At 36.5% G+C, this 27,823-nt stretch overlaps 1 protein-coding gene across 1 annotated transcript in view; it reads left to right on the forward strand.

Annotated features, from left to right (window-relative positions):
• Nucleotides 1–27,823, forward strand: part of COL24A1 (collagen, type XXIV, alpha 1) — a 395,043-nt gene that overhangs the window by 143,499 nt on the left and 223,721 nt on the right. The window contains exon 20 of the mRNA XM_011956095.1: nt 17,609–17,662. Within this exon, the coding sequence (XP_011811485.1) occupies nt 17,609–17,662 (54 nt within the window). The remainder of the gene's footprint in view (nt 1–17,608; nt 17,663–27,823) is intronic.

Raw genomic sequence — 27,823 nt, forward strand, 5'->3', positions numbered from 1 at the left:
GAGATCCGGCCACTGCACTCCAGTCTGGGCGGCAGAGCGAGACTCCGTCTCAAAAATAATAATAATAATAATAATAATTTCTGGTTTCATTGCATGGTGATCAGAGACTTTTTTTTACTTTATAGAACTTACTGACCTTTTTCTTTTTTACCTAGTATATGTTCACTTTTTGTGAATGTTCAATGTTTTCTTGACAAGATGGTATATTCTTATTATCAGGTGCAAAGTTTGGTATGTAGTGATTTGCCCTTCCTTATTGATTATGTTGTTTAGATTTGCTGTATCTTCACTTATTTTTGTTTTACATGATCTATCTGTGTTAGTAGGATGGACAGTGGCCTCTATCAATCCAGTTGCTCTCAGAGCCACAACTGGTACTTTTCTCACTCTTTCACTATCCATTTTACATTCCCCTCACCCTCAGCTATCACCTCAGCTGATCTTGGTAGCTTATCTGGTAGTATAACCTAAACCTTCATTGCTGAAGAGCATGTATGTTTGACAGGAATACAAGAAGCTGCCCAGTGTGTCACCTGAGTTTCATATGTATTCCTTCCTGCCTTTATTGTATAAAAGCAGTCTTGCTTCCTTTTGTTTATCAGGGTCAATTAGTCATGCCAGTGTGGTGACTTCTCTTTTTATTTTTTCAGACCTGGTCACAAAACGTCCAAAGTGCTCTGGTAGCAGCCATAACTTTTAGTTTAGTAAGACTTTTGTTGTATCTCCTGTCAAGAGAGAACCCCCACTTTGGGTAACAAGATCTTCAACCCTGTAGAGTTCAGCATGTGGTAAAGGAAGCACAGAATACAGTGTGTCATTGGGAGTGATGGTAGATAGGACCATACCTGCTTCCACCCCTCGGTCTTTAGACCCGAATGTTCATCCTATTTGGGACAAAACTCCATATAGGGGTCAGTGATTTTAATAAATCTACTGTGTCCTAAAGGGTAGTACACCATTTTTTCGCATTATTTTCTTTTAACTGGCACATCAGTTATAACTTTAGAAGGAAGTTCCAATGTTACATGAGGCTGGATGCCTCTAGATTGGGCAGGATAAAAACTAATGGATTATATCATAGGCCTACTCCTTGCACCTCCTTCAAGGTAAAGAGGGTCTCCGTTTTTGAATGCTGTGTTCTGTGAGGTTTCCTGTTTGTGGATCAGGCATTCTGTAAGTCTCTAGATAGTGGTGCTAGTAGAACTTTAGAGACAAGAAAGGCAAACTCTTACCCAAAATAGATATCTATCTCTGTGAGGATGAACTGTTGATACTTCCAAGTTGGAAGGGGCCCAAGGTAAGAAATTTGCCACAGAGTAGCTAGTTGTCTTCTTCGAGGAATGATGCCGTAATGGGGACGTTGTTGGTCTTTTTTGCTGACAAATGGGACTTTCAGAGTCAGCAGAAGCTGGAACATCCTTGGTAAGTGATAGTACATGCTGTTGGGCTCATACATAACTTTTGTCTCTGCTACCATGTCTTCTCCATTCATGTGACACTCATGCCAGTCTGGGAGTGACCAAAGATGAAGGCTGCCTGATGTCAACTGGCCAAGTCATTTTGTCTATTTGGTTTCTTATAAACTCCTTCATGGTATATGCTTCCTGGTGGGCATTAATGTGTGAGATAGAACTATTCATACTCTTTCCCTAATCCCGTGTGTCTATTCATGTGACTGTATCTCAGATCTCTCGCTTCCTCTATTTTTTCTCCTCCCAGGCCCCTGACCAGATAGCCATGCCATTGATTATTGCCCAAGAATCTATATATCCTCACTTCAGGTCACTTCTCTTGACACACAAAAGGTGATGAGCTGGTACACTGCTCACAGATCTACCCATTAGGATGACTTTTTTCTTCTCTGTTGTTATTCAGAGTACTCATAAGTGTACCTTTTTTGCTGTTGCTATCCATTTTCAACTAGAACTGCTTACCAAGCTGACCCAACCATAAACCAAACTCCTCCAGCTAGTCATATGGGAGCTATTTTCTCACCCTAACACATATTCCTTTAGTTATAAGGCAGGAGAAGGGAACTGCAGTGAGTGTGAAGGTGACATTGGGGTTTGGGATACCTATTAATGCAGCTTACTTGTTCCCCCTGGTCCACTTGGGTTCAATCCTGTATATAACATTTCTCCTGTATAGTGGATTGCTGCTAGTGCCCATGTGATTTTATGTCTTGGCAGCCTAACAGAACCCAGGATATAATGGCAAGTTCTAAGTGTGTGGTTACTTGATGTCCCATAGTCAAGTGTCCTTCCTTTACCAGGTCCCAGTAACACCAAAAACTGTTTCTCAAAAAGCATATTATTTTCTGCTTCAGATGACATGGCCTTACTCCAGAATTCCAGAGGCAGCATTTATTTCTCTCACTGCAAACTGCCATAGGCTTCATACTGCATCTTCTCCCACCATAATACCTCCAATACTAGTGGGTCTTCTTGATTAAATGTACAAGTGGCGGGACTGATTGTACCATGTCCTAGATTTATGATGTTGCCCTTTCCTGTTTTGAGTGCCACTCAAAGCTAGCAGCCTTCAGTGTCACCTGGTATATAGGCTACAGTAGTATTCCTAGGTATAGAACAGTTTGCTCCCTGGACCCCAAAAGGCGTGCCTTTCCTTTTCTTTTCTTTTCTTTTTTTTTTTGTGGTGGAGTATGTAAGACTCTCAACTTGCTCTTGCCTTAAAGGGGCTATTCAAGTATATCCCTAACCACTGGGATCCTAAATCTTCAGAGAATTGGCCAGCTTATGAATCTTTGAAGGGTGTATATCCTACCATCTTGAGTGTATGTGTCTTGCCAAATTCTCTATTGTACTAGCCATCTCTTGCTATTCTTGTTCAATCTGCCTGACATCATGTATGTAGTGGATTGGGGTGATGTTCTATGGCATTCACTGAAGGTTCAGATCTCTTCGGACTGAACCTGTGTCATATGACAGATGCAGGAGAACAGAGGAAGATTGTAAGTGACTATTGTCCATCCTACATGAATGCAAACTAGTTTTTTATTACCTTTTTTAATTTTAAAGGAAAAAAGTACATTTGCTTAATTGGTGACTATATACCATTTATGGGAAGACTTAGTAATCTTCCCTAGCGATGATACTACATCTGACAAAGCAGCTGTAACTGAGGCTGTGGTAGTCTACAGTCACCCTTCAGAATCTATCTGATCTCTGCAGGAGCCTGACTGGTGAATTCAGCAATGCTGTGATAGGGACCACCACTGCTACATCTTTTAGGTTTTTAATGGTGGCACTAATGTATGACATCCCCCCACACACAATGTGACTGACAGTCATAGAGATGTGATTGGCTGATCATCAGAACCCAAAGATCTACCTATGGGGATATCTCTGCCTTTTATGCTCTTCTTTAGACAATCCAATTCTTACTATTCATTTTCAACAGATCTTTCTCGGATATCTATTATATATGTCAATCACTAAGAAAAAAAGTGCTGAAGTGAATAAGATTAGGTCCTGACTTCGGGAGCTTATAGTCAAGAAGTCAATATTCAATTCTTATACCATGTCAAAGCCTCTACTGTCTCTGTCTGTCCTTTTTCCCAGGCATCAGGTTTGATTAGGTTTGATAAAATTAAAATTTAAAAATCAGGTCATCCCTTGAAAGTCTAGAATCAGTGCAGTCCTCAGAGAAAGTTGTAAAATAGTTGAAGAATTTTTTTTTTCCTGAGGCTCTTAGTCTCTCCTTTATGTGTGTGTGTGTCTGTGTGTGTGTGTGTGTGTGTGTGTATTTACCCCCTTGGGCATGAGTTCTTTTCCATCTCAAGCAATCGGTGTGCTAAAATTTGCCCTTCCCATCAAAGCCTATTTTCATGGAAGGACCTGATGAATATATTTCACTCCCAGCAGTAAATGATTATGAGCTAACAGCAATGTATTCCTATTTTAAGAATATTTGCATTTTAGCAATGAACAGAAACCTGAAACTAATGCAAAATGTCATTAATCAAAGGGTTTAGGGTGTCATTTAGTGAGTAGGGAAAAACTTATGGATGACTAGAAACTTTTATACCTCTCAACTTAATCATACCATGCAAATGGTCAGCTACTCAACTAAAAAGGCAGGACAGGACTGACCACCATTTCTTGCTAGTGACTTTTGGTTAGGAAACTCAAATCTTCATAAGAGTTGGTGAAAGCAAAGTACTCTGAAGTTTTTGTTGTAAATGCTGTTTGCCATTGGCATTGAAGAGAACTGTTCATCATTAAAGACCAGCTGAGCAAATGTGATTTCAAACCACTTCAAAGCTTTTTTTCTCTTCTTAATGTTTTACTTATTCTGGGCAATGTGACAGTGATGATACTTGCATATGCTGTAACAATGAAGTGAAAAGATCTGTGCATTTAGCTTTTCACAGAATTTTAAATATTAGAGGTGTTCCAAGATAAAACATCACTTGCCTTAATAACTGAGATTTATTTTTTCCATATTTTTTTCTGCTTTTAATAAAAACATATGGAAAATGCCCTGCAGGAATCCTTTCTGTTTCTTTAATCATAGTAGTATCAGTTTTGAGCACTAACCCCAAGTGTCCTCTCAGTTCTGGCAGCAGAGCACCTTCTTATATGGTAGCAGGATGGTTAGAATGTTTGTTGATTCAGCTGTTAAGCCCCCTGGGGCACAGAGATTGCCAAATATTTGAATTTTGGATGATGTACTTTGTATATGGGGCCAGTTGTTTATGACAAAAATGAATCAAGACCACTAATCACAGCAGTGCCAGAAGTGGCCAAGCAGTGGGTCCTCTTTTTCCATCAGGGTGGTCTTCATTAGAGACAAAGACTGAAGTGAGTTTCAAAAATCTGGCTGTATCAAGTAAAAGCATGCTTTTAAACTTCATTTTTAGTACTTCAGTGGACTTAATTGGAATAAGCTAGACTGTGGCCAGCTATATTAATTGATTAGAACGTAATGGATTCCCTTCACCTAAATGATTTACTTCTTTGATATCTTTTATGACTTGGATTTGGATGATAAATTTAATGTTTTTAATTGTCGCTTAAGTCATGCTGAAAGAGTACATGTGATTAAGTCAGTCGATAAAAAAAGTATTAGGTTTCTACTATGTGCAAATATATGCCTAGTAATCACTGTAAGATATATTAAAAATAAAATGTAATTGATAATTTAGGAAGATTCAGTCTAGTTGGGAAGAACAAAATCTATATGTAAACTGTTAGGTAATGGTGAAGGCATCATATGAGAATTAAGGAGTTGTTTTAGTGCAGTGTTAGTAGAGATAGATTAACAAAAAAAGAAAGGATAGAGAAGGATTCATAAAAAAGATGGAAGGGTTTATAGAAACGACGGAACTTGAATTAGATTGTTTATTAATAAATCGCAGGAAAAGGGGAGGGCATTCCAAGCACAGTGAACCACGTAAGCAGAGCCAAGAGACCTAGGTTATATTCATGGTGGATTTACAGGAGTGGGTGACACTGGCTGGCTGATACAGTTTTTTTGTGTGTTGGCACAGAGTGACAAATAAGATTGTAAAACTAGGTTGGGATCAAATTGTTAAGACCTTTTATTTCAAGCTGTGTCAGAGGCAGCATATGCAGTGGTTAGGTAATCTGGGCTAATGTTGCAATTCTTGTGTTGTGAAAAAATATGAGACCCCTCTCTCATCTCCCAGGTGAACCAGCCAAAGTTCTATTGCGTTGCCTGGTTTTTGCTCATACTGGTCACAAATTTTCATCCCTTTATACTCACTATAGATGGTAGTCTCTGTAACTATTATCTATAAGGAGATAGAATCTTCTGCCTACTCAGGATGAATCTTTCTTTTTCTTTTCTTTTCTATTTTTTATTTTATTTTACTTTATTTTATTTTATTGAGACAAGGTCTTGTTCTGTTGCCCACCCAGGCTAGAGTGCAGTGGCGTGATCACGGCCACTGCAGCTGCAACCTCCCAGCCTCAAGCAGTCCTCCCACCTCAACCTCTCAAATAGCTAGAACCACAGGTATGCACTACCACACCCAGCTAAGTTTTTTATTTTTTATTTTTGTAGAGATAGGTTTTCATTGTGTTACCCAGGCTGGTCAAGCTATCTGCCCGTCCACCCACCTCAGCCTCCCAAAGTGCTGGGACTTAGTACTAGTTGTTACAATGTTGCAAACCTGAAACTGCTCACCAGATTGATGAGGAAGTCTTTCTGCCCAGAAGAGAGTTAGGGACAACTAGCGCAACTGTTTTTGAACTTACTTCCCTGTACTTGGCCTGAAGCTGTCTCTCCCAGTACCTCCTCTAAACAGGCAATAAAGTGGAGGACCATTTATTGCTTGTTGACCATGTATTTGGTTGACATATTCCTTGCAATTTCCCATGGACTTCTCTCAAATCCTGTTAATCATCTGTGAGGCCCTAATACTTCCTCCTCCAGAAAGCTATGTCTCTATCAGTATCCCATCTTCATCACCAAAACTGTCAGAATCTGAGATTTTATTCTGTTTGCAAGCCAACAAGTTAGTCTGACAGTTTCAATGATTCTGGTAAAAGACACAAGCTCCTAAAACAATGACAAAAGATAGTTTATTACTCTTGGCAAAAGCACTTTTCAGAGTATCAACATTTTTGCACTGATTCACTGAGCCCCACTTCGCACAGGGTGACAAGAAGAGGGCTAGATGATGCTTGCATATGTGGTAGGTTGCATTACGTAAGAGGAATCTGAAGTTTAAGGAGACTAAATCTTTTATAATGGGCAGTCAGAAAAGATAATGTATTCTAGAGAGATATTATCTCTGTTATCTTGGACAGCAAGCATTCCCTCCTGCCCTTTGCTTCAGGAAGCAATGCAAAAATCTCTGAAGAGAGTGACTGGAATAATGCAAAGTCAATACCTCATTTGCAGAATGTGTGGAAATGCAAGAGACCAACGAAGAATTATCTTCCAGTGACATATGAAGTTAAATATTGGAGGTACAAAAATGGGTCAGATATATTCCTTTTCCTGCATGAGCTTACATTTCATTGGAATAGAGAAACATGCCCTTAATTATAGTATAGTATGAATAGTGCTAACTAGCCATATTAACAGAGTTCTGTACAGATATAAAATAATCTGCTGCTGATTCTGACTAAAGTGCATCATGAAAGTTTTCATAGATCATGTTACATTTGAGTTGATAACAAGTTACATGATGCAAGAACCAGTGGCATGGAGTACATGGGTGTTTGAGCAGTGACTTGAAGAAATAGTACGGATTTATCAAGTAGAAACAGAGGGCAAGGGCATTCCATCCAGAGGAAACAGCATTTGTAAAAGCACAGATGTGTGAAGAAGCTAGATGTATGTAAAGAACTGCAAATAGTTCAATGTTTCAGTGAGGCCTTTTTCCATTGAAAGTGACAGAAACTCAGTTTGAACAGTTTTAAGTGAAAAAAAAAAATCAGAATTGGATAATATAATCAGGAAGTCCAGGAGTATATGTGTCTAGAGATTTGGCTAGGTACAGGAACTTGATGAATATAACCAAGACACTCTGTAAATCTTATCCTGGCATTTCTCTGTTGGCTACATTCACAGGAACACGTTGTAGAAAAAGTGGTCATTGGCAATTCTAGGCTTCTGTTGCCCTCAGAGTTAGCAATCTAAGCAAAAAGAAAGCACTCTTTTTTTCCTTGTATCTCTAGCAAAAATTGTTAGGAGACTCCAGCCAATCAGGCTTTGACCACATAATCATCTTTTTTTTTTTTTTTTTTTTTTTCTGTCACGAGGCGGGAGTGCAGTGGCATAATCTCGGCTCACTGCAACCTCTGCCTCCTGGATTCAAGCGATTCTCCTGCCTCAGCCTCCGAGTAGTTGGGACTACTGGCACGTGCCACAACACCCAGCAAATTTTTGTATTTTTAGTAGAGATGGAGTTTCACCATGTTGGCCAGGATGGTCTCAAACTCCTGACCTCGTGATCTGCCTGCCTCGGCCTCCCAATGTGCTGGGATTAAAGGTGTGAGCCACCACGCCCGGCCCACATGATCATCTTTCAATCAATTGCAATAGCAATGGAATAGGAATACTGTAATTTGCAAGATTTAGGTCATTTTCCCACCCCTGGAAACTGGGATGGAGAACAGAGTACATGGACTGTGAAATGGGGAAAAATGTTTCCCCAAAGAGATTTTTAGCAGATTGAAGAAATGTCCTCTACATTTCACATCTTTAGTGCCCAATATCTACTTATACCCTCTTACCACTTATACAGTTTTAAACATGCCTTTGCCTAACAGTGCAGGCGCCTACACAGCTGAAAACGCACTGTCCTTTCTCCAGAAGAAGGTACCCCAAGGTACTGGCCAATTATTGCTTACATCTCAAAGGCCAAGTTCTCAGGGTAAGGTGCATTCCTTTCAATGAGGCCTAAATATGTCTACATTTCTACTAACCAGTATAGATAGTAAAGAAAGAAAGAAAACAAGATATCCCATTTGAAGAAAAAGAGAATGTGAAACAACATAGAGTGGCCCTGGACCCATAGCTGTATATCTAGAACAAAAGTAGGTAATTGAGACATGCCAATTCCTTTTAACAGTGTAAATCTTTTATTTTATTTTATTTTATTTTATTTGAGACAGAGTCTCGCTCTGTCACCCAGGCTGGAGTGCAGTGGCTGGATCTTAGCTCACTGCAAGTTCCACCTCCCGGATTTATGCCATTCTCCTGCCTCAGCCTCCCGAGTAGCTGGGACTACAGGCGCCCGCCACCTCGCCCGACTAGTTTTTTTGTATTTTTTAGTAGAGACGGGGTTTCCCCGTGTTAGCCAGGATGGTGTCAGTGTAAATCTTTTTTAATCACCTAATTTCCCACTCCATGCAGCAAACATACACACATTGAAAGGGAGACGATCTTTGAGATAAAGAGTCTCTAGAATATACTTTCTATGAAGCCAAGGAATTTTTTTGTTTTCTAGTATATGATCAATGCCAAGAACAGTGCCTGATACATAGTAACTATCTCTTGACTAAGTTAATTTAAACTCTTTTTTTTTTTTTGAGATGGAGTCTCCCTCTGTCGTCCAGGCTGGAGTGCAGTGGCACCATCTCAGTTCACTGCAACCTCCGCCCCCAGGGTTCTAGCAGTTCTCCTGCCTCAGCCCCCCGAGTTGCTGGGACTACAGGAACCCACCACCACGCCCGGCTAATTTTTTTGTATTTTTAGCAGAGACAGGGTTTCGCCATGTTGGTCAGGCTGGTCTCAAACTCCTGACCTCAGGTAATCTACCTGCCTCAGCCTCCCAAAGTGCTAGGATTACAGGCGTGAGCCACCGTGCCTAGCCGAATTGATATTCTTTACTTAAGATATTTATAAGAATTCTGAGACATATTGAGTACCTAAAATTATACTTAGCCAAAAATATGCATTAAATAATGGTTATGCTGTTACTTTCAAACAATTCAAAATCTGAGCTCCACTGATTTTTATCTGGGGACAAGTTCAATGAATAATTTCTATTTTCTCTCTAAAGATCTTCAAATTATTACCAACTGTTGCCTACCAAAAAGAAACATCTAAAACACCTAATACCAATTACCTTTTTTTGTTACAGCTTTATAGAGGTACAGTTAACATGTAACAGTTATATGTGGTAAAATGTGATAATTTTGACATATATATAAATTGTAAAACCATCACTGTGTTCATCTGTTCTTGCACTGCTATAAAGAAATACCTGAGATGGAGTAATTTATAAAGAAAAGAGGTTTAATTGGCTCATGGCTCTACAGGCTGTACAGGAAACATGGCTGGGGAGGCCCCAGGAAACTTAACAATCATGGTGGAAAGTGAAGGGGAAGCAGACACATCTTACCTGGCCTGAGCAGGAGGAAGAGAGAGAGGGAGAGGTACCACACACTTTCAAACAACCAAATCTTGCAAGCACTCAGTATCATGAGAGCAACGCTGAGGGTGAAATCCGACCCCATGATTAAGTCACCTCCCATCAGGCCCTACCTCCAACACCGGAGATTACAATTTGACATGAGATTTGGGCAGGGACACAGACCCAAACCATATCAATTAACAAAATCAGGATAGTGAACACACCCATCAAACCCCCAAATTTTCTTGTTTACATTTGTAATCCTTTTCTGCCTCTCCTTCCCCCTTCCTCCTTGGGCTACCATGAGGGGATCTGCTTTTTGTCACTATAGATTATCCAAACCTAAATATCAAATAATGGCCAGAATTGTTTATTTTTTAATTATAACAACTATAATTTTATGTGGACTTTAGACTAAAAGTAGACTTTCCAGTTGACTTTGTAGTTTCCTTTAAAAGTGATATTAAAAATACTGTGAATATCTGGGCACAGATCGCTTGTATCTCTAATCTTAGCTGCTTGGGAGTCTGAAGCAAGAGTATCACTTGAGTCCAGTAGTTCAACACCAGCCTGGGCAACAAAATGAGATCACATCTCTAAAAAAAAAGAAAAAAAATTTTTTTAATTAGCTGAACATGGTGGTACACACCTGTGATCATGCCACTGTACTCCAGCTTGATTGACAGAGCAAGACTCAATCTCTTTAAAAAAATACTGTAAATACTATCTAAACAAAAGTCCTATTTGGAACACAGAATGTACGTTTTGTCATAAGGAATTTTATTGTCATTGTAGTTTTGTGGATTTTCTCTGTTGAGTTTTCAGGATGCTGCACATATGGAATTAATCTGTGCTATAATTTCTGCTCAAATGCATAGAATTACAGAAGGGAAAATATGTGAATAGCAATAATCACTAAATTTCTCAGCAGTATTGTCATGGAAAATACCTGGTTTTCATGGCTTTTAGATCTAAAACAGCAAAAGAAAAATGAAGGAGAGACAGATACCTAGATGGATTAGTTTGCATTTTCAAGAAACTGTATTTTCTGCTTGTGGTTTCCTCAGAAGACAGAATAGTTCCTTCATTTACAGTTTGCATGCCTCCCAGTGCTAAAGTTTAGTTTCTATAGATTACTGGGAAAGTGAATGTATTACATTTGCCTTTTGAAATGTTTTTTGGCATTAACTTCTGGATAGGTTATTCTCACTCAGTAAAGGCTATTTTAATGTTTTTCTTTTTTATTATTACTTTCCTATCTGGACTCATCATATTACTGACATGACATGTGCTTCCCTAAATGTTAGAAAATAAAATCTTGTAACTGTAAGCCGGATCCTTGTCTCAGACCAAATTATCCTCTTACAAAACCTGTCTCCCTCTGGATACATTCTTACTTGTTTGAATATGTAAAATTTCAGTCCTGTCTTTAGAAGCTAGGCTAGTTCTTTTTTCAGGATAACTTTGAAACTGCCTAACTGAAGAAGTTATTATTCAGATAGAATTTGTTTTTAAGTTGGTCATCAATTCAGACCATCAAATGTTTATTGAATGTACTATACATTCACAACACTAGCCAAGGCTTTGCATAACTTTGCCCTTGAGAATTCATAATTTACATGTTGCCTTTATTAAGTTTATCTTCTAGCCTTTTTTAATGATTGTTTTTCCAAGGGCTATATTCATCTCTACTTTGTTCAGACTTATAAACTACTCAGAAGATACATTTAAGCCAAACTGTGCTGTGTTCTTGTATATTTAAAGCACAGTGGATATTAAATCAATAATTGAAATTTTCCTTGAGAGTTAAATGGTCCAAGTGTCACTCTTATCTATAATAACAGGATATCTTAAAGCTACCTTGCAAAATATCAGAAAAGTTTCAATTTTCCAAAATATATAATTTGTTTTAAAGCTGTTATTATAATTTAACATGTTATTACCTCTAAAACAAGCCAAAATCTGAGCAACACTGATTTTATCTGAAAACTAGTTCAACTAATAAATTATATATTCTCTCTAAAGATCTTTAAACCCTTAAAAAATGTTGCCTACCACAAAGCATATGATTATCTAAAATAACCAGTACTAAATACCTTTCTTTTTACAGGCTTTTTGAGGTATAATTGACATATAATAAGCTGCCTGTATTTAAATTTTACAATTTGATGATTTTTGACATATGTATAACCTGTGAAACCATCACCAAGATCAAGATAATGAACATATCTGTCAAACTCAGTAATGTATTTGTTCACTTTTTATATAATACCTTATTTTTGTCCCTCTTGTATTCTCGCTTTCCGTGCCACTTCTGATCTGCTTTTTGTCACTCTTAATTAATTGGAATTTTCTAAAGTCTTTATATAAACTGACTCATATAGTGTGTACTCTTTTTTTTTTTTGTCTGGTTTCTTTCACTTAGCATAATACATTTGAGATTCGTCTAGGTTGCCACATCCGGGCTGTTCATTTTATGGATATACTGTAATTAGTTTGTGTATAAGTGTATAAGTTTATCCATTACCATTTTTTAACTTGAGGGACTATATATTTCAATAGAAAACAGAGACTTTAACACTTCTATTGGAAAACTATTAAAGTGCTCAATGTATGTGCACATAATATAATATATTCTATTAGGACACTCTAGCTTCCAAGCTTCTGGCTACTGCCAAATAAGAATGATAATATTTTACTTTTATGATTTCCCAGGAAACTAATGGAATCTGCTAGTGCTTCGGTTCCCAGGTTTTGCTTTAAAAAAAATGCATGTGAATTAGTCTCCAGCCTCTAGTGATTATAGAATAATAAAACTTTGTTTTTACTGGAGAGAATGCTGAGTCACTCTTCTCAGTATAGCAAACAGATGTGAAGGGTCTGAAAACAGAAGACATATTTTCACTTATTATTTTTAAAACTACTTCTTTTTTCTGCTTCTTGGTAAAAATTGGTGGTCAGACTAGTTCTATTAAGAGGCACCAGAAGCCAGACTGCTGTTCTTTTCCTTCACTAAGGTATTATATTTTAAATTGTGATAGGATGACTTAACTGAGGTAGTAAAACACATTGTAAGAGAAAATGTTTGGACTGATTAATGTTTTCTAAATTATTTTAAATTTATAAAAATGAATTAGAGCATATTTATCAGATTTTTGTTTTTACTTTTCTTCCTGTATCGTTTCATGCTAATGAAGCTTCTAAAAATGGAAAGTATGGACTCTGATGATGTGCTTTTTATCTTTCAATCTGTAAGCTTTCTGAAATTTTGCTACTTGGCAAAGATGTCCATGTCATTTGATTACATTTTGAGCACTAAATTCATGTGTTAAAAAAAAGGTTTCCTTTATATATATGTTATCATTAAAGTTCAGTTGATAGTTAACTCTAGTTTTAATATATTGAAATGTATTATTTAAAAGGCAAGAGCTCTACTTGATAGTAACCTAGGTATGAATTTTTAAAATAATGAAAAGTTTCTTTGGCCAAGGTTCTGAACTCTCCTACGTGGGAAGGAAATAAAGATCTTTCTCCTCCTTTTAATAATTGGTGCTTGTATATTTGTTAGCTTTTCAATAAGGGTTTAGATTTTAAAATATTCAGCTTGTATGACTATACTATGAGATCAGCTGTGTTGACATCTTTTTCTTCTATTATCCTTGACCTTACCACTTTGTCTTTTTAATATTTCTCCACTGATACTTTAATGAAGTCTTCAGGAGCAGAGATTCACACATGTATTCAGCATTGCATGTTTACCCAGAAGTCACCCCAACAATTTTTTTCTTACCATTTTATTGTAAAGTAAAACATAGACACATAAAACTATACAAAACAAATGTATATCACAAACAATTATAAGACAGACTCTTGTAACTATCACACAGGTCAAGAGTAAAACTGCCATAACTACCGAAGCCATTATGTGCCTCATGAAACCACAAGCCCAGCTCTCCTCCCAAAAGTAAGCAGTCCTTGTTTTTAAAACATAGTTTATCACAAAAGTGTGTATCTTTAAAAACTATAGTTTAGGCTTATTTGTTTTATTTGCTATGTCTTTCACTCTACAAATTCTCTCTCTATTCCCTGTTTTCCCCCTTAAAATTTAGTTGTCGAAGCTCCCCAATCATTTAATCTGTAGAGTTTCCCAGAGTCTGGATTTTGCTGATTATAGTCTCATGGTGTAGTTCTGCTTGTTTCTTGGTCCTGTGTGTTTCCTGCAAATTGGTAGTCACATACAGAGACTTTGTCATGTTCAGGTTTGTTTTTGGCAAGACAATCAGTGGTATTCTGTTCTTTTCTCAGGAAGCACATAATGTCTGGTGATCTCTTTATGTGTGTGTGATGTTAGTACTAGTTGACGCTCAGCGCCTAGATCAATTAGATTATTTGTGGCATTGCAAAATGGAGATTTTTTAAATCCTCTTAATTTCTTTTTCACTTCCTGGCTGGAATACATCCCCTTATCTACTATTTGGTTACTAGTGGCACACTAAGGCAGAATAAATGCTTGATTCTTCACCTTTGTTTATCATGTTTCAAGATAATGAGTTAGCCTCCTTTCATCCTTTGAATGTGGACAGTTTTTGTTGTTGTGTCATTATGAATAAATTTAAACATATTTGATGTGTTTCAATCCACTGTAGTTCTTATCCTTGTTGAAGTTCATATAGTCCCATATCTGGCTGAGGGGATCCTCTTCAAGCACCTACTAAGTGTTTTTAATATGACTCTAGTTCTGATACCTTGATAGCTTTCTTGCTTTCTGGCATGATATTGCAGGGACCCCCAACGCCTGGGCTGTGGACCTGTACTGGTTTGTGGCCTGTTAAGAATTGGGCTGCACAGCAGGAAGTGAGTGGCAGGTGAGCAAGCATCACTGCCTGAGCTTCACCTCCTGTCAGATCGGTGGCAGCATTAGAGTCTCGTAGGAGCACAAACCCTGTTATGAACTGCACATGTGAGGGATCTAGGCTGCATGCTCCTTATGAGAGTCTTAATGCCTGATGATCTGAAGCAGAACAGTTTCATCCCGAGACTATCCTCCACACCCCAATGTTATGGAAAAATTGTCTTCCATGAAACTGGTGCCAAAAAGGTTGGGGACCGCTGTGACAGCATGTTCCAGGCTTATCTGGAGGATGGACAGGATTTATTAATTTATCCATGCAGATGCTATGAATAAATGCTCTAAATTGACTGAAAAACAGTACTGAGGGGCTAAAACTAGCCACGAAACATGTACTTTCTTTCAAAAAAAGAAGAAAAGAAGAAAAACAAATCAGTCATTCAACAGCAGCAACAACAATGACAAAGCATTTTTTAAACACTTACTGTGTATCAGGCATTGTATTGGTCGCAGAGAATATGGAAGTGAATAACATAAAACTGCACTCAAAGAGTTTACAATCTGATTAGAAAACAAAACAAGCCAAAACACTACATTAAGGGACCTTGTAAGGCCCCAGGATGGTGTGAGAGGTCATAGAAGCAACCTAATTCAAGGTATGGAAGTCAAATAAAAGTTTGTAATGAAAATATTATTCAGTCTTCTAGTTCAAACATAAGTGTTCTAGGTGAGGAAACTTAAGGGAACATTATTCAAGGTGGAGGAAACAGTATATACAAAAGCCCAGAAGTGAAAGAGAGTGTATATTATGAGAATATGAAAATTGTTCAGTGACTGAAGTGCTGGGTGGAAGAGGGTAAAGAAGAGAGATAAATAGAGACCACTGAATCACGAGCGACCCCGTGAACTGTGTATTAAAGAATTTGGATTCTATTCTGAGGCCAATAACAAAGTGGCATGCTCAGATTCCACAGAATGATCAGTCTGGCTACAGAGTGAAGATGCATTTTATAGAGGATAGGAACATGAATAAGTAACAGGAAAATAGAGAAAGTGACTTGTCCTAGGGTTTTGGAGGGAGGTTTGTAGAAAAGTGGTTCAGACTGACAGCGAATTAGGAGATGTAATGCATGGGGCTTAGTAAATGATTGGAAGGTGGTGGTGGTGATGGTGGTGGTGGAGAGGGAAAAATAAGTATTCAGACTACATCAAAAATATGAAAATATTCAAAGCATATGATTTTTGGCTTAGAAACTGGTGGATTACCTCAAGGTGACATTCACTCAAACAGTGAACAGAGGATGAGGGAGGAACATAATGGAGAAGGTAGTAAGTTCAATTTTAGACTAGCTAGTGTTACAGCAGGAACTAGAAGTGTCTTGATTCAAGTCCACAAGAAATCCACCCCCCCCAAAAAATAAACACACTAACAAACGGTGTGTTCTAGAGAAAGGGTGTAAAATTATCAGGAAAAGAATCTAGGTTTTAAAAATTGCCTTATATACAAATAATAGAATAGGTGAGCCTGACTTTCTTTGATGAGTAAAGCCATCAACAAGTTTCTATTAAACATATCTGTATTAAACTATTCCAGAACATTCAGAAATCTGATCTTGTGATTATCTTTCTGTTGCCACTGCTTTTTCTTTTGTCAGAAATGTCCCCAAATTATATTTTTCCTCACAGAACCCAAGCTTTAAATCTGAGCCGAGGCATTCATGTCCTAATCCAGACTGGATACATTGGTATCCAGTCTTCTTATTATATCTTATATCTTCTTATTAGTTTTTCTTTCCAGAATGAATATCCCAGAAACAACCTTGCTGTTCCATCTTACTTCATATTTTTTATTCCTGTTACAACTTATCCCTTCACTGAACTACCTTTTCTTGTGGATGTTCACATTTTAATTTCAGCTTTATTTACTTTTAAAGATGCTGATTCTTATACTTTTGCTTTTTTCCTTCACTAATGTCAGTGGAAAGTAACCTATGACAAAATCAATAAAATGAAAACACAATTACTAGCTTATTACAATTATTGAATCATAATTTGATGAATCACACTCTATTTCAACAAGAATTTTAATCTGATACTTTTAAAGCAACATTGTAGGCCTTTTCCCAGCACAGATTGTATTTAACACTGTAATCCATTTCTTTTTGTTTTGTTTTTCATTTCTTGAGCCAAGTATTTTAGACTGCTAATATAATTTCCAAAAAAGTAAAATCATTATTCTCATGCAAATTTAAAGTAAACACAGGTCAAAAGTTTTATTCAACTTATTAATTAATGATGGAACCTGTAAGATAATGGTTCGTAGAGCCTTTGAGGACTTCAGTATTTATAGACAATTAAATATGGGGATGTTATAATAAGATAGTTTAATTAGATACAAAACTGATTAATCCTGTATATTAAGCCATAATTTTGGGTGCTTTTTTTTTTATTTTTAATCAGACAGAAGTTGTTTGCATCTCTACCTAACAAAAATCTATAAGTTAACGTGTAGTTAGTAAACAATGAGTCCAACAAAGTACATTCACCTAATCTTTGGTAGCCCTATATCCCATATGATGTTGAAAGAATATGTCATATACCTTTTTGCCTTATTTACACATTGTGGATTGTTTTGGACTAAGACTTCTACTCTCCTAAACTGAACTAGAGGGCCTCAGGATTGTTTGTGAATAACTGATGAAGTAAATTCTATTTTAGTGCACTTTGTAAGTTTTATATTCCAATGTTAAACAACTGCCTAACATAATCTTCAATATTGAATTTTTGAGGAGTATAAATTGATTTAACTGGGTATGGAGGAATAGCAAAGGGAATTTTATATGCTAAATGAATTTAAAGTAATTTTCTGTGGAATAAACTCTCTACATTTTTATATTCTCTAGGGTTTTCCAGGAGATATTGGGATTCCTGGACAAAACGGCCCTGAAGGACCAAAGGTAAAATTAAGAAGAAGAAGAAGGGAGAGACTAAATAATTATGGTTATCTAGAGATTCTGATTCTCAATAAATGGGAAAAATATTTTAGAAATATCAGAACATTTCTGGATATTTTTAAGCTGTCTCAGGTACATTTAATAAACTTTAGGTTTCAGATAGTTGCAAATGATTTTTCTAATTTGGTATGAACTGAGATTAAGGGTGACAATATTTGCAAAATCACCCAGAAGGGTTTTTTGGAAGAGATCGGGGAAAAAACTCTAAAAAGCCATAGCGTATAAATGGCTGAAAATAAATAAATGGATGGGAATTTCCTGACCACTAAAACCCTTTAGGGACATAACATATCCACTCATTAAAATAAAAGAAAGCCTATAGTGTCCATGAACCTCTACATAGCACAAAATACCTGAAGAAACCTAAGCATTTTCAACTTACAAGTGAAACCACAATTATTAGCTTATTACCATTATTAAAACTCATCTTGAAGACTCACACACTAATTTATTATTTCAACAATGCTTTTAATATAACCATTTTAAAGCAACATTCTAGACCTTTCCCCAGCACAGATTTTGTTTAACACTATGGTATATATACAAATTTACTGTTTTGTGTGTATACTAGGAAATATCCTTAGCAAAATTTTAAATACCACAATTTGCCATGCAAGCTGATGTGGAATGGGCATTGTAAGCAAATAAAGCATTATGAATTCACATGTAAGGATGAAATAGCCTGAAGTTGGGAGAACTGGCGAGTTATGAAATGTAGCTGCTATGGAGATATCAATGGGAGCAGAGAGAGGCAAAATGACAGGAGATGAAGCTGGAAAGGATCTTGATAATAGCTATATTTATTAGTGTTCTTAATGTTGAGCAGCACAGTACTCTAGTAAATGCTTTATAGACATTATCTCATTTATAGCCATTATCTCATTTAATTTTGGCAACAGCATTATGAGGTAGTTATTCCTATTTTACAGATGATTAAGTTATTCACTCAGTCACATAACTTTAAGCTACATAGCCAGAATTCTAACCCAGATATGATTTCAAAGTCTGAGCTCTTATACCCTTAGCTTTGATATTAACTTATGTAGAGCATTCAGTACCATGCTGAAGAGTTTCTACTTTATCAGACGGGCATCATGAAGTAATCAAAGATATTTGAGTAGTGAAGTATCTTCAATGGTTATATTTTTAAAAGATACCTCTTATGTCAGTTTGGAGGATGGTTTCAAGAGGCGAGAAACTGAAGACAGGGAAAATAGGCAACAAATAATACAGATTTGAAACAGGACATTCATTCAGCAGATATTGGCTGCCTCTCATGGCAGCCCTTGTGCTAGACCATAAGGCTACAAAGATTCCTATTTTCAAGAAAAAAAAAAAAAGAGTCCTGTTCCCTGTTTTCAAGAAACTTAAAATCTAGAGAAAGATATTCAGGAAAACCTTAATAATAATCATAATGAATAATATATAATCAGCAATACTGTGAGAGCACAAGGTCAGGGAAGTCAAATTATGTTTTGCAGGGAAGATAGCACTTGGGCCTACATGAGTGAGTAGGAATTTGTGAAGCAGACAAGTGGGATGTATGGCATTCAGGAAAAAGAAACTTGTGAAAAGATGGAGGTGCTATATTTGGAAAATATTTATAATAGAAGTTATTTGTTGTTGATCTGAATTTCAAATTTAACTGAGCATCCTGTGGTTTATCAGGCAACCCCACCTGCCACATACAAACTTATACCTATGTGCAGGGATCTTTTCCCCTTCCTTTCTGTCTCCATAGAGGTATTCACTCACCTCTTCAAGTTCCACATATGTTTTGCATCACATCCTCTCCTGACTCTTCAATGACCTCATGCCATCTATTATCACCTTTATCCCAATTTCTCCTTTGATAGAAATTTCCCCTTTACCCTTAAAATCATTCTCACTGCCAATCTTGTAGTTAGGCACCCTTTATTTTTCACCAGGATAGTGTAATAGTCCTCCAGTAGTTGTTCTTCCTGCCTCCAATCTGGCATTTCTTCCTATCTACCTTCAAGCTGCAGATGGAATAATCTTTTAAAGTATAGATCTCATCATGTCACTCTTTTGCTTAAATCCTTCGTGACCTGCACAACTCCCATGTTAAGGCTGGTACTTTTTCTACTTTTTATACAACGTTCTTTATGACAAAACCCTCTCTCTGTAATTCTATAGTTATATAGTCATATCCACCATCACTCTTCCAAAAGCATCACTTTAGCCAAACTATTTAGAGTGCCAAACCATGCCCTGCTTACTCAAATCTCACAGCTTCTTACATGCCATTCATTTTGTCTGGATATATATATTCTTGTGCCCTTCTTCATCTAGCTAATACCTACACATCACATATAACATGTCCAGGAAGCTTTTTCTGTTCCTCCCAAATCTAATTGGGATATTCTTTTCCTATATTCCTGAAAAAAAAAATCTATCAAGCACTTATCTTTATGTATTATAACTTCTGATGTGCTTATCTGTCTATTAGACTGTAACCTTTTGGAGAGAAAAGATTAATTGATTTTATATACATCATAAAAACTAGAATAACATGGATAGCACGTATAAATAACTCAGTGAATAGTGGTTGAATGGATGATTAATTGAATGACTTTAGTTAAAAGCTGTTTTGGAAATAAAAGCAAAACAACTAGGTAACTGATTAACAGAAGGTGATGAAAGAAAGAGAAGTCAAAAATAAAGCAGTCTTTGACTTGGGTTGCTGATGTCATTGAACTTAAATAAGCGACCCAGGAAGAGGAGCAGTTTTGGAGGATGGGGACGATAAGAAATTTGATTCTGGTTATATTTAGTTTGAGGTACCCATTTGACGTCTGGAGGTAGAAATAACTAATAGTTCATAGTAAACCAGGCTGAAAAGCAGAAATAGAAGCATGAAGGAAGTTGAGAGAGACAAATAGTGTAGAGAATGGAGTTGAGGATTTTTCCTGCCAACTTTAGCCCTTCACCTGGTGCATACATAGGAACTTGAACTTTATACATCATATAAATACATTTATTTATCCTTTCATTCAATAACTTATTTAGTCAAGCTTTATTGAGTTTCTTCTGTGTTAGACCAAGTAATAAATGTGGGATTATAAAGATTTCTAAACTCTCTTCCCTCTTCCAGATGAGGTTACAATTTAGTGGGAGAGATAAAAAATAATAAGAAGAAGAAATATAAGAAGTTCTATATAAAAGAGTTGGTGAAGTGCTCTGAGAGCCTAGATAATTGAACAATAGAGTCTCTCCTGGGAAATTGGAAAATACGTACTTCAGGTGGAAGTAATAATAGAACTTAACGTTTTTAAGTGTGCATATCATACTAGGTGAAGAACCAGAGAACTTTCAAAATTCTCTTCAGTTTGGGAATTTTGTTTCTCTTGAAGTTTAAGTGTCAGAGAACTGAAGAAAGCCAACTGACCTATTTAATTTTCTTTTATAACGGTGATCTTTAGAACTTTCTTCTCACTACTTCTTTTAGTCTTAAAATTAGAATGTCAAAACTGGGGCAAAAGACTTGAAGGCTAGACATTTTAATGAACAACAATGGTAGTAATTACTACCCTCTGGAAATTCAACCATTATCTAAGTTTATTCAAAAAACATAAGTTCATAGAGTCGTTAGTACCAACATCATGAGACTAATTGATGTTATACACATCACTGAATTTTAAAAGAATATCCTGGGATGATTTTATCAAAAGAACAAGAAAATAATAATATAATTTTCTGTTCTGTAGATTGAGAAGGATCTGGTTTTGTCTATCTTCTTGGTCCTTCTCATTTTTCTTGAAATTGTTTCTAGAAACAGAGGGAAAAAACAACCAAACATACTGACTCTGTTAACATGATGTGTTTCTTTAGCTGGGTGTACTGTGTCATAGAAGCAAGCATCTTGAAACTTCTTTCATTTTTATATACATGTCTTGTTTGGAAAATGGAAATGATAAAAATTGCTGAAGTCCTGTTGAGGCTATACAATGTGGTCATCAAGAAAATCATGTGCACTGTATGTGAAATACGTGGTTACCCTATTTGCAAACAACTTGGGTTCTTTCCAGAACAATTTGGCACAGCAATAAAGAAGGCTTTTATTTTCTGTTCATTTTCTGCCAGTTCACTAAAACCTCAAAGTAGGAATGGAAACTTGTGTTAATTATAGTTCTACTGATTGTGGATTTGTATGTGTCTGTATATTTGTATTAAGCTACAGAACATACATCAGTAAGCCTTTTTGAGAGCTACACAATTTGGGAATCTGCTTTCAAGAATCCCGTATCATTAGCAAAACCAGATCCTTTGCTGCTTACTGCAGAACGTAAGAGTAGCAAATAAATATTCTCTATTCTCCAGTAAGCAGAGGAATAATTTGTTGCTATAAAGGTTTGTGTTTTTACTTTGGCTATGGAATTAGGGATGCTAAAAGAGGCTGTTATTGTCTCTTGCATAGCAGACCTGATAAGTTTTTATAGAAAGCTTACTATTTGTGGGATTATGTTGCATAATATATGGAAATAGTTCTTGCACTGAATTATTACAATATGTCATGTATTTATCTGTAGAGAGGTAAGCTAACTTGGTAAGAGGAAGATGTATTACTCTACACAGTTTTCTAAGATTACTTTGATCCAGTCCTGAAGGTTTACATTCTATAGAGGCTATACCAAATTTTATACACAGATTTCTTATATAAGACATTTATTCTCCAGGTAGCATTTAGTCAGCTAAGAAATATTTATTGAGTTTGTACAATGGGCAGGGTACTGTGTTTAAGCAGTGACTCAGAAACAAAATTAAAACATGGTCTTCTTTTTGTTAGGAACTTGTAATTCTCTGGAAACATGAGTCCTTCATAAGTGAAAAGGTAAAAAGCACAATAACTAGGCAACATATGATAAGTGAGTAGGAAGGAGTTCAGAGGAGCGGATAATATGTATGGTCATTTTTCTGAGAAAATAGAGAAGTTGGGATTTTAGTCAGATTAATTGGATTAGGCCAAGTAGAGCCAAGGGATGAGAGATTCTGTGCAAGAGGTGCAAAATGAACACTGGAATGGAGAGCAGAAGTAAACCTACCTGACTTTAAAAAAAAAAAAAAAAAAAGGTAGGAAGCAGATTGTGACAGATCTTAAATTGAAAATTAAAGGGTTTAAATAACAACAAGCATATAACATGAATTACACCCCCTTAGTAAATTTGTCTTACTAATTTGCTTACGGTATTATAACACTTAAAATGTGTGCACACTGTTGTACAACAGATCTGTAGACATTTTTCATTTTACAGACTGAAATTCTACACTTATTGAATAGCAGCTTCCCATTGCCCTTCTCCCCACAACCACTGGCAATTAGCATCCTACTTTTGGCTTCTATGAGTTTAGCTACTTTACATAGTGCATATAGGTGGAATTATGCATTTGTTCTTTTATGACTGGCTTATTTGACTTATTTCACATGATGTCATCAAGGCTCATCCATCTTGTAACATATGACAGGATTTCCTTCTTTTTATGGCTGAATAATATTCCATTGTTTGTATATACCACATTTTCTTTACTTATTCATCTATCAATGAACATTTGGGTTGTTGACACCTCTTGGCTATTGTGAATAAAGCTGCAATGAACATAGCAGTGCAAATATCCTGTTTATATCAACAAGATATAAATATCCAGTTTTTATCCGGTTTACATTGATGTAAACAGGATATTTGCACTCCTGTGAGATCCTGTTTTCAACTGTTTTGATGAATACTCCAAAGTCCTTTCTCCAATTTTTAGCCCAGTACTTTGGTTTTTGCTATTGAGTTATAGGAGTGTTTTACAGATTTTTAATATTAACCCCATATCAGATTTGAAAATATTGCTTTCCATTACATAGGTTGACTTTTCACTCTGTTTTTTTCTCTAAGTGTGCAGAAGCTTTTTAGTTTAATTAAGTCCCATCTATTTATTTTTCTTTTTGTTGCATTTGCTTTTGGGTTATTGGTCATGACTTCCTTGCCTAAGTCAATGTCTAGAAGATTTTTTTCCAGTGTTGTCTTCTAGAATATGATGGTTTCAGGTCTTAGATTTAAGTCTTTGATCCATCTTGAGGTGATTTTATGTGTAAGGTGAGAAATGAGGATCCAGCTTTATTCTTTCACATGTGGTTTGCAGTTATCCCAGCATCATTTGTTGAATAGGGTGTTCTTTTTTCTCCACTTTATGTTTTTGTTTGCTTTGTTAAAGATTAGTTAGCTGAAAATATTTGGCTTTATTTCTGGGTTCTTTTTTCTAGCCCATTGGTCTATGTGCCTAGTTTTATACCAGTACCATGCTGGTTTGGTAACTACAGCTTTGTAGTATAGTTTGAAGTCAGGTAATGTGATGCTCCAGAATTGTTCTTTTTGCTTAGTCTTGCTTTGGCTATTCCGGGTCTTTTTTGGTTCCAAATGAATTTAGTATTGTGTTTTCTAATTCTACGGAGAATGATGATGGTATTTTGATGGGAATTACACTGAATTTGTAGATCGCTTTTGGCTGTATGATCATTTTCACAATATTTATTCTGCCCGTTCATGAGCATGGGATATGTTTCCATTTGTTTGTGTCATCTATGATTTCTTTCAGCAGTGTTTTGTAGTTTTTCTTGTAGAGGTCTTTTACCTTCTTGGTTAGGTATGTTTCTTTTTTTTTTTTTTTCGTGAGATGGAGTTTCACTCTGTCACCCAGGCTGGAGTGCAGTGGTGCAATCTTGGCTCACTGCAAGCTCCGCCTCCTGGGTTCATGCCATTCTCCTGCCTCAGCCTTCTGAGTAGCTGGGACTACAGGCACCTGCCACCATGCCTGGCTAATTTTTTTTGTATTTTTAGTAGAGATGGGGTTTCACCGTGTTAGCCAGTATGGTCTCCATCTCCTGGCCTTATGGTCCACCCACCTTGGCCTCCCAAAGTGCTGGGATTACAGGCATGAGCCACCGTGCCCGGGCTTGGTTAGGTATATTTCTAAGTTGTTTTTTGGGGGCTTTTGTTTTTTGGGGTTTTTTTTGTAGCTATTGTAAAAGGGGTTGAGTTCTGGATTTTTATTCTCAGCTTGTTCGTTATTGGTGTATAGCAGTGCTACTGATTTTAAAATTACCATTTCTATCTTTCTGTTTGTTATTAGTCTATTCAGAGTTTCTGTTTCTTCCTGGTTTAATCTAGGAGGGTTGTATACTTCCAGAAATTTATACATCTCTGCTACATACTCTAGTTTTTGTACATAAAGGTGTTCATAGTAGGTGGAATGATCTTTTGTATTTCTGTAGTATCAGTTGTAATATCTCCCATTTCGTTTCTATTGACCCTATTTGGATCTTCTCACTACTTTTCTTTGTTAATCACAGTAATTACCTATCAATTTGATTTATCCTTCAAATAACCAGCTTTTTGTTTCATTTATATTTGTATTTTTTGTTTCAATTTAATTTAGTTCTGCTCTGATCTTTATTATTTCTTTTATTCTGCTGAGTTTGGGTTTGTTTTTTTCTTGTTTCTCTACTTCCTTGAGGTGTGACCTTAAATTGTCTATTTGTGCTTTTCCAGACCTTTTGATGTAGGCATTTAATGTTATGAGCTTTCCTCTTGCTATTGCTTTTGCTGTATCCCAGCGGTTTTCATAGGTTGTGTCACTATTATTGTTTAGTTCAAATAAATTTTTAATTTCCATCGTGATTTAATTGTTGACCCAGAGATCATTCAGGAGCAGATGATTTAATTTTCATGTATTTGTATGGTTTTGAGGGTTCCTTTTGGAGTTAATTTCCAGTTTTATTCCACTGTGGTCTGAGAGGATATGTGACATAATTTCTATTTTCTTAAATTTATTGAGACTTCTTCTGTAGCCTCTCATATGATCTATCTTGGAGAATGTTCTATACGCTGATGAAAAGAATGTCTATTCTGCAGTTGTTGGGTAGAATCTTTTGTAAACATCTTTTAAGTTCATTTGTTCTAGGGCATAGATGAAGTCCACAATTTCTTTGTTGACTTTCTGTCTTGACGACCTGCCTAGTGCTGTCAGTAAAGTATTGACGTCCTCCACTATCATTGTGTTGCCATCTACCTCATTTCTTAGGTTTAGTAATAATTGTTTCATAAATTTGGAAGCTCCAGTGTTAGGTGCATATATATTTAGGATTATGACATTTTCCTGTTGGACTGATCCTTTTGTCATTATATAATGTCCCTCTTTGCCTTTTTTAACTGTTCTTGATTTAAAGTCTGTTTTGTCTGATATAAGCATAGCTACTCCTGCTCGCTTTTGGTTTCCATTTGCATGACATAGCTTTTTCCACCCTTTTACTTTAAGTTTATTTGAGTCCTTTTGTGTTAGGTGAGCCTCTTGAAGACAGCAGATACTTAATTGATGGATTTTTTAAAATTCTGCCATAAGTGGAGCGTTTAGGCTATTTACATTCAATGTTAATATTGAGATGTGAGGTACCATTTTATTCTTCGTGTTAGTTGTTGCCTGAATACCCTATGGCTTTGTGTGTGTGTGTTGTTATTGTTGTTTTATAGGTCTTGTGAGATTTATGCTTTAAGAAGTTTCTATTTTGGTGTATTTTAAGGCTTGTTTCAACATTTAGAACTCATTTTAGCAGTTCTTGTAGTGCTGACTTGGTAGTGGCGAATACTCTTCACATGTTTGTCTGAAAATGACTTTACCTCTTTCGTTTATGAAGCTTAATTTTTCTGGATTCAGAATTCTTGATTGGTAATTATTTTGTTTGAGGAAGCTAAAGATAGGACCCCAGTCCCTTTTGGCTTGTAGGGTTTCTGCTGAGAAATCTGCTGTAAATCTGATATGTTTTCCTTTATAGGCTACCTGATGCTTTTGCCTCACAACTCTTATAGATTCTTTCCTTCATCTTGACTTTAGAGAACCTGATGACTATGCGCCTAGGTGGTGATGTTTTTGTGATGAATTTTCCAGGTGTTCTTTGATCTTCTTATATTTGGATGTCTCTATCTCTAGCAAGGTCGTGGAGGTTTTCCTCGATTATTCCCTAACATAAGTTTTCCGAAGTTTTAGATTTCTCTTCTGCCTCAGGAACACCAATTATTCTTAGGTGTGACATTTAACATCATCCCAAAATTTGTGGAGGCTTTGTTCTTTTTTGTTGTTCTTGTTTTTTTCTTTGTCTTTGTCTGATTGAATTAATTAGGAAGCCTTGTGTTTGAGCTCTGAAGTTCTTTCTTCTACCTGTCCTAGTCTATTGTTGATACTTTCCAGTGCATTTTGTATTTCTCTGAGTTGTCTTTCATTTCCAGAAGTTGTGATTATATTTTTATGATATCTGTATCTGTTTATCTGGAGAATTTTTCATCTATAGCCTGTATTGTTTGTTTTTTTAAACTTCTTTAAGTTGGTTTTCGCCTTTCTCTGGTATCTCCTTGAATAGCTTAATAATCAATCTTCTGAATTCTTTATCTGGCAATCAGAGATTTCTTCTTGGTTTGGATCCATTGCTGGGGAGCTAGTGTGGTCTTTGGGGGTATAATATAACCTTATTTTGTCATATTACCAGAATTACTTTTCTGGTTCCTTCTCATTTGGATAGACTGTTTCAGTGGAAAGATCTGGAACTCAAGGATTGCTGTTCAGGTTAATTTGTCCCACAGGGTGATCCCTTGATGTGGTGCTCTCCCACTTCTTCTAGGAATGGGACTTCTTGAGAGCGGGACTGCAGTGATTGTTATTGTTCTTCTCGGTCTGGCCACACAACAGAGCTACCAGGCTCCAGGCTGGTGCTGGAGATTGTCTGCAAAGTGCCCTGTAATGTGATCCATCTTCAGGTCTCTCAGCTGTCGATACCAGCACCTACTCTGGTGGAGGTGGCAGGGGAGTGAAGTAGAATGTGAGAGTCCTTGGTTGTAGATATGTTTCGCGTGCTGACTTTCTCGAATGCTGGTTATGCTAGCAGTGAAGTTGTCATGTGGACAGACTCAGGACCTCTGGTTAGCTAGGATGTTGCAGTCAGTGAAATTAGCTATTGTTTTCTCCTTCATTGAAGTGGGGTTATTTTGTCATGAGTTGTCATAATATCCTGAGTTGGTTGGCCTCCAGTCAGGAGGTATTGCTTTCAAGAGA

The sequence above is a fragment of the Colobus angolensis genome, unplaced genomic scaffold (assembly GCF_000951035.1).
Source record: "Colobus angolensis palliatus isolate OR3802 unplaced genomic scaffold, Cang.pa_1.0 Scaffold41, whole genome shotgun sequence".
In the NCBI taxonomy this organism is placed as follows: Eukaryota; Metazoa; Chordata; class Mammalia; order Primates; family Cercopithecidae; genus Colobus; species Colobus angolensis.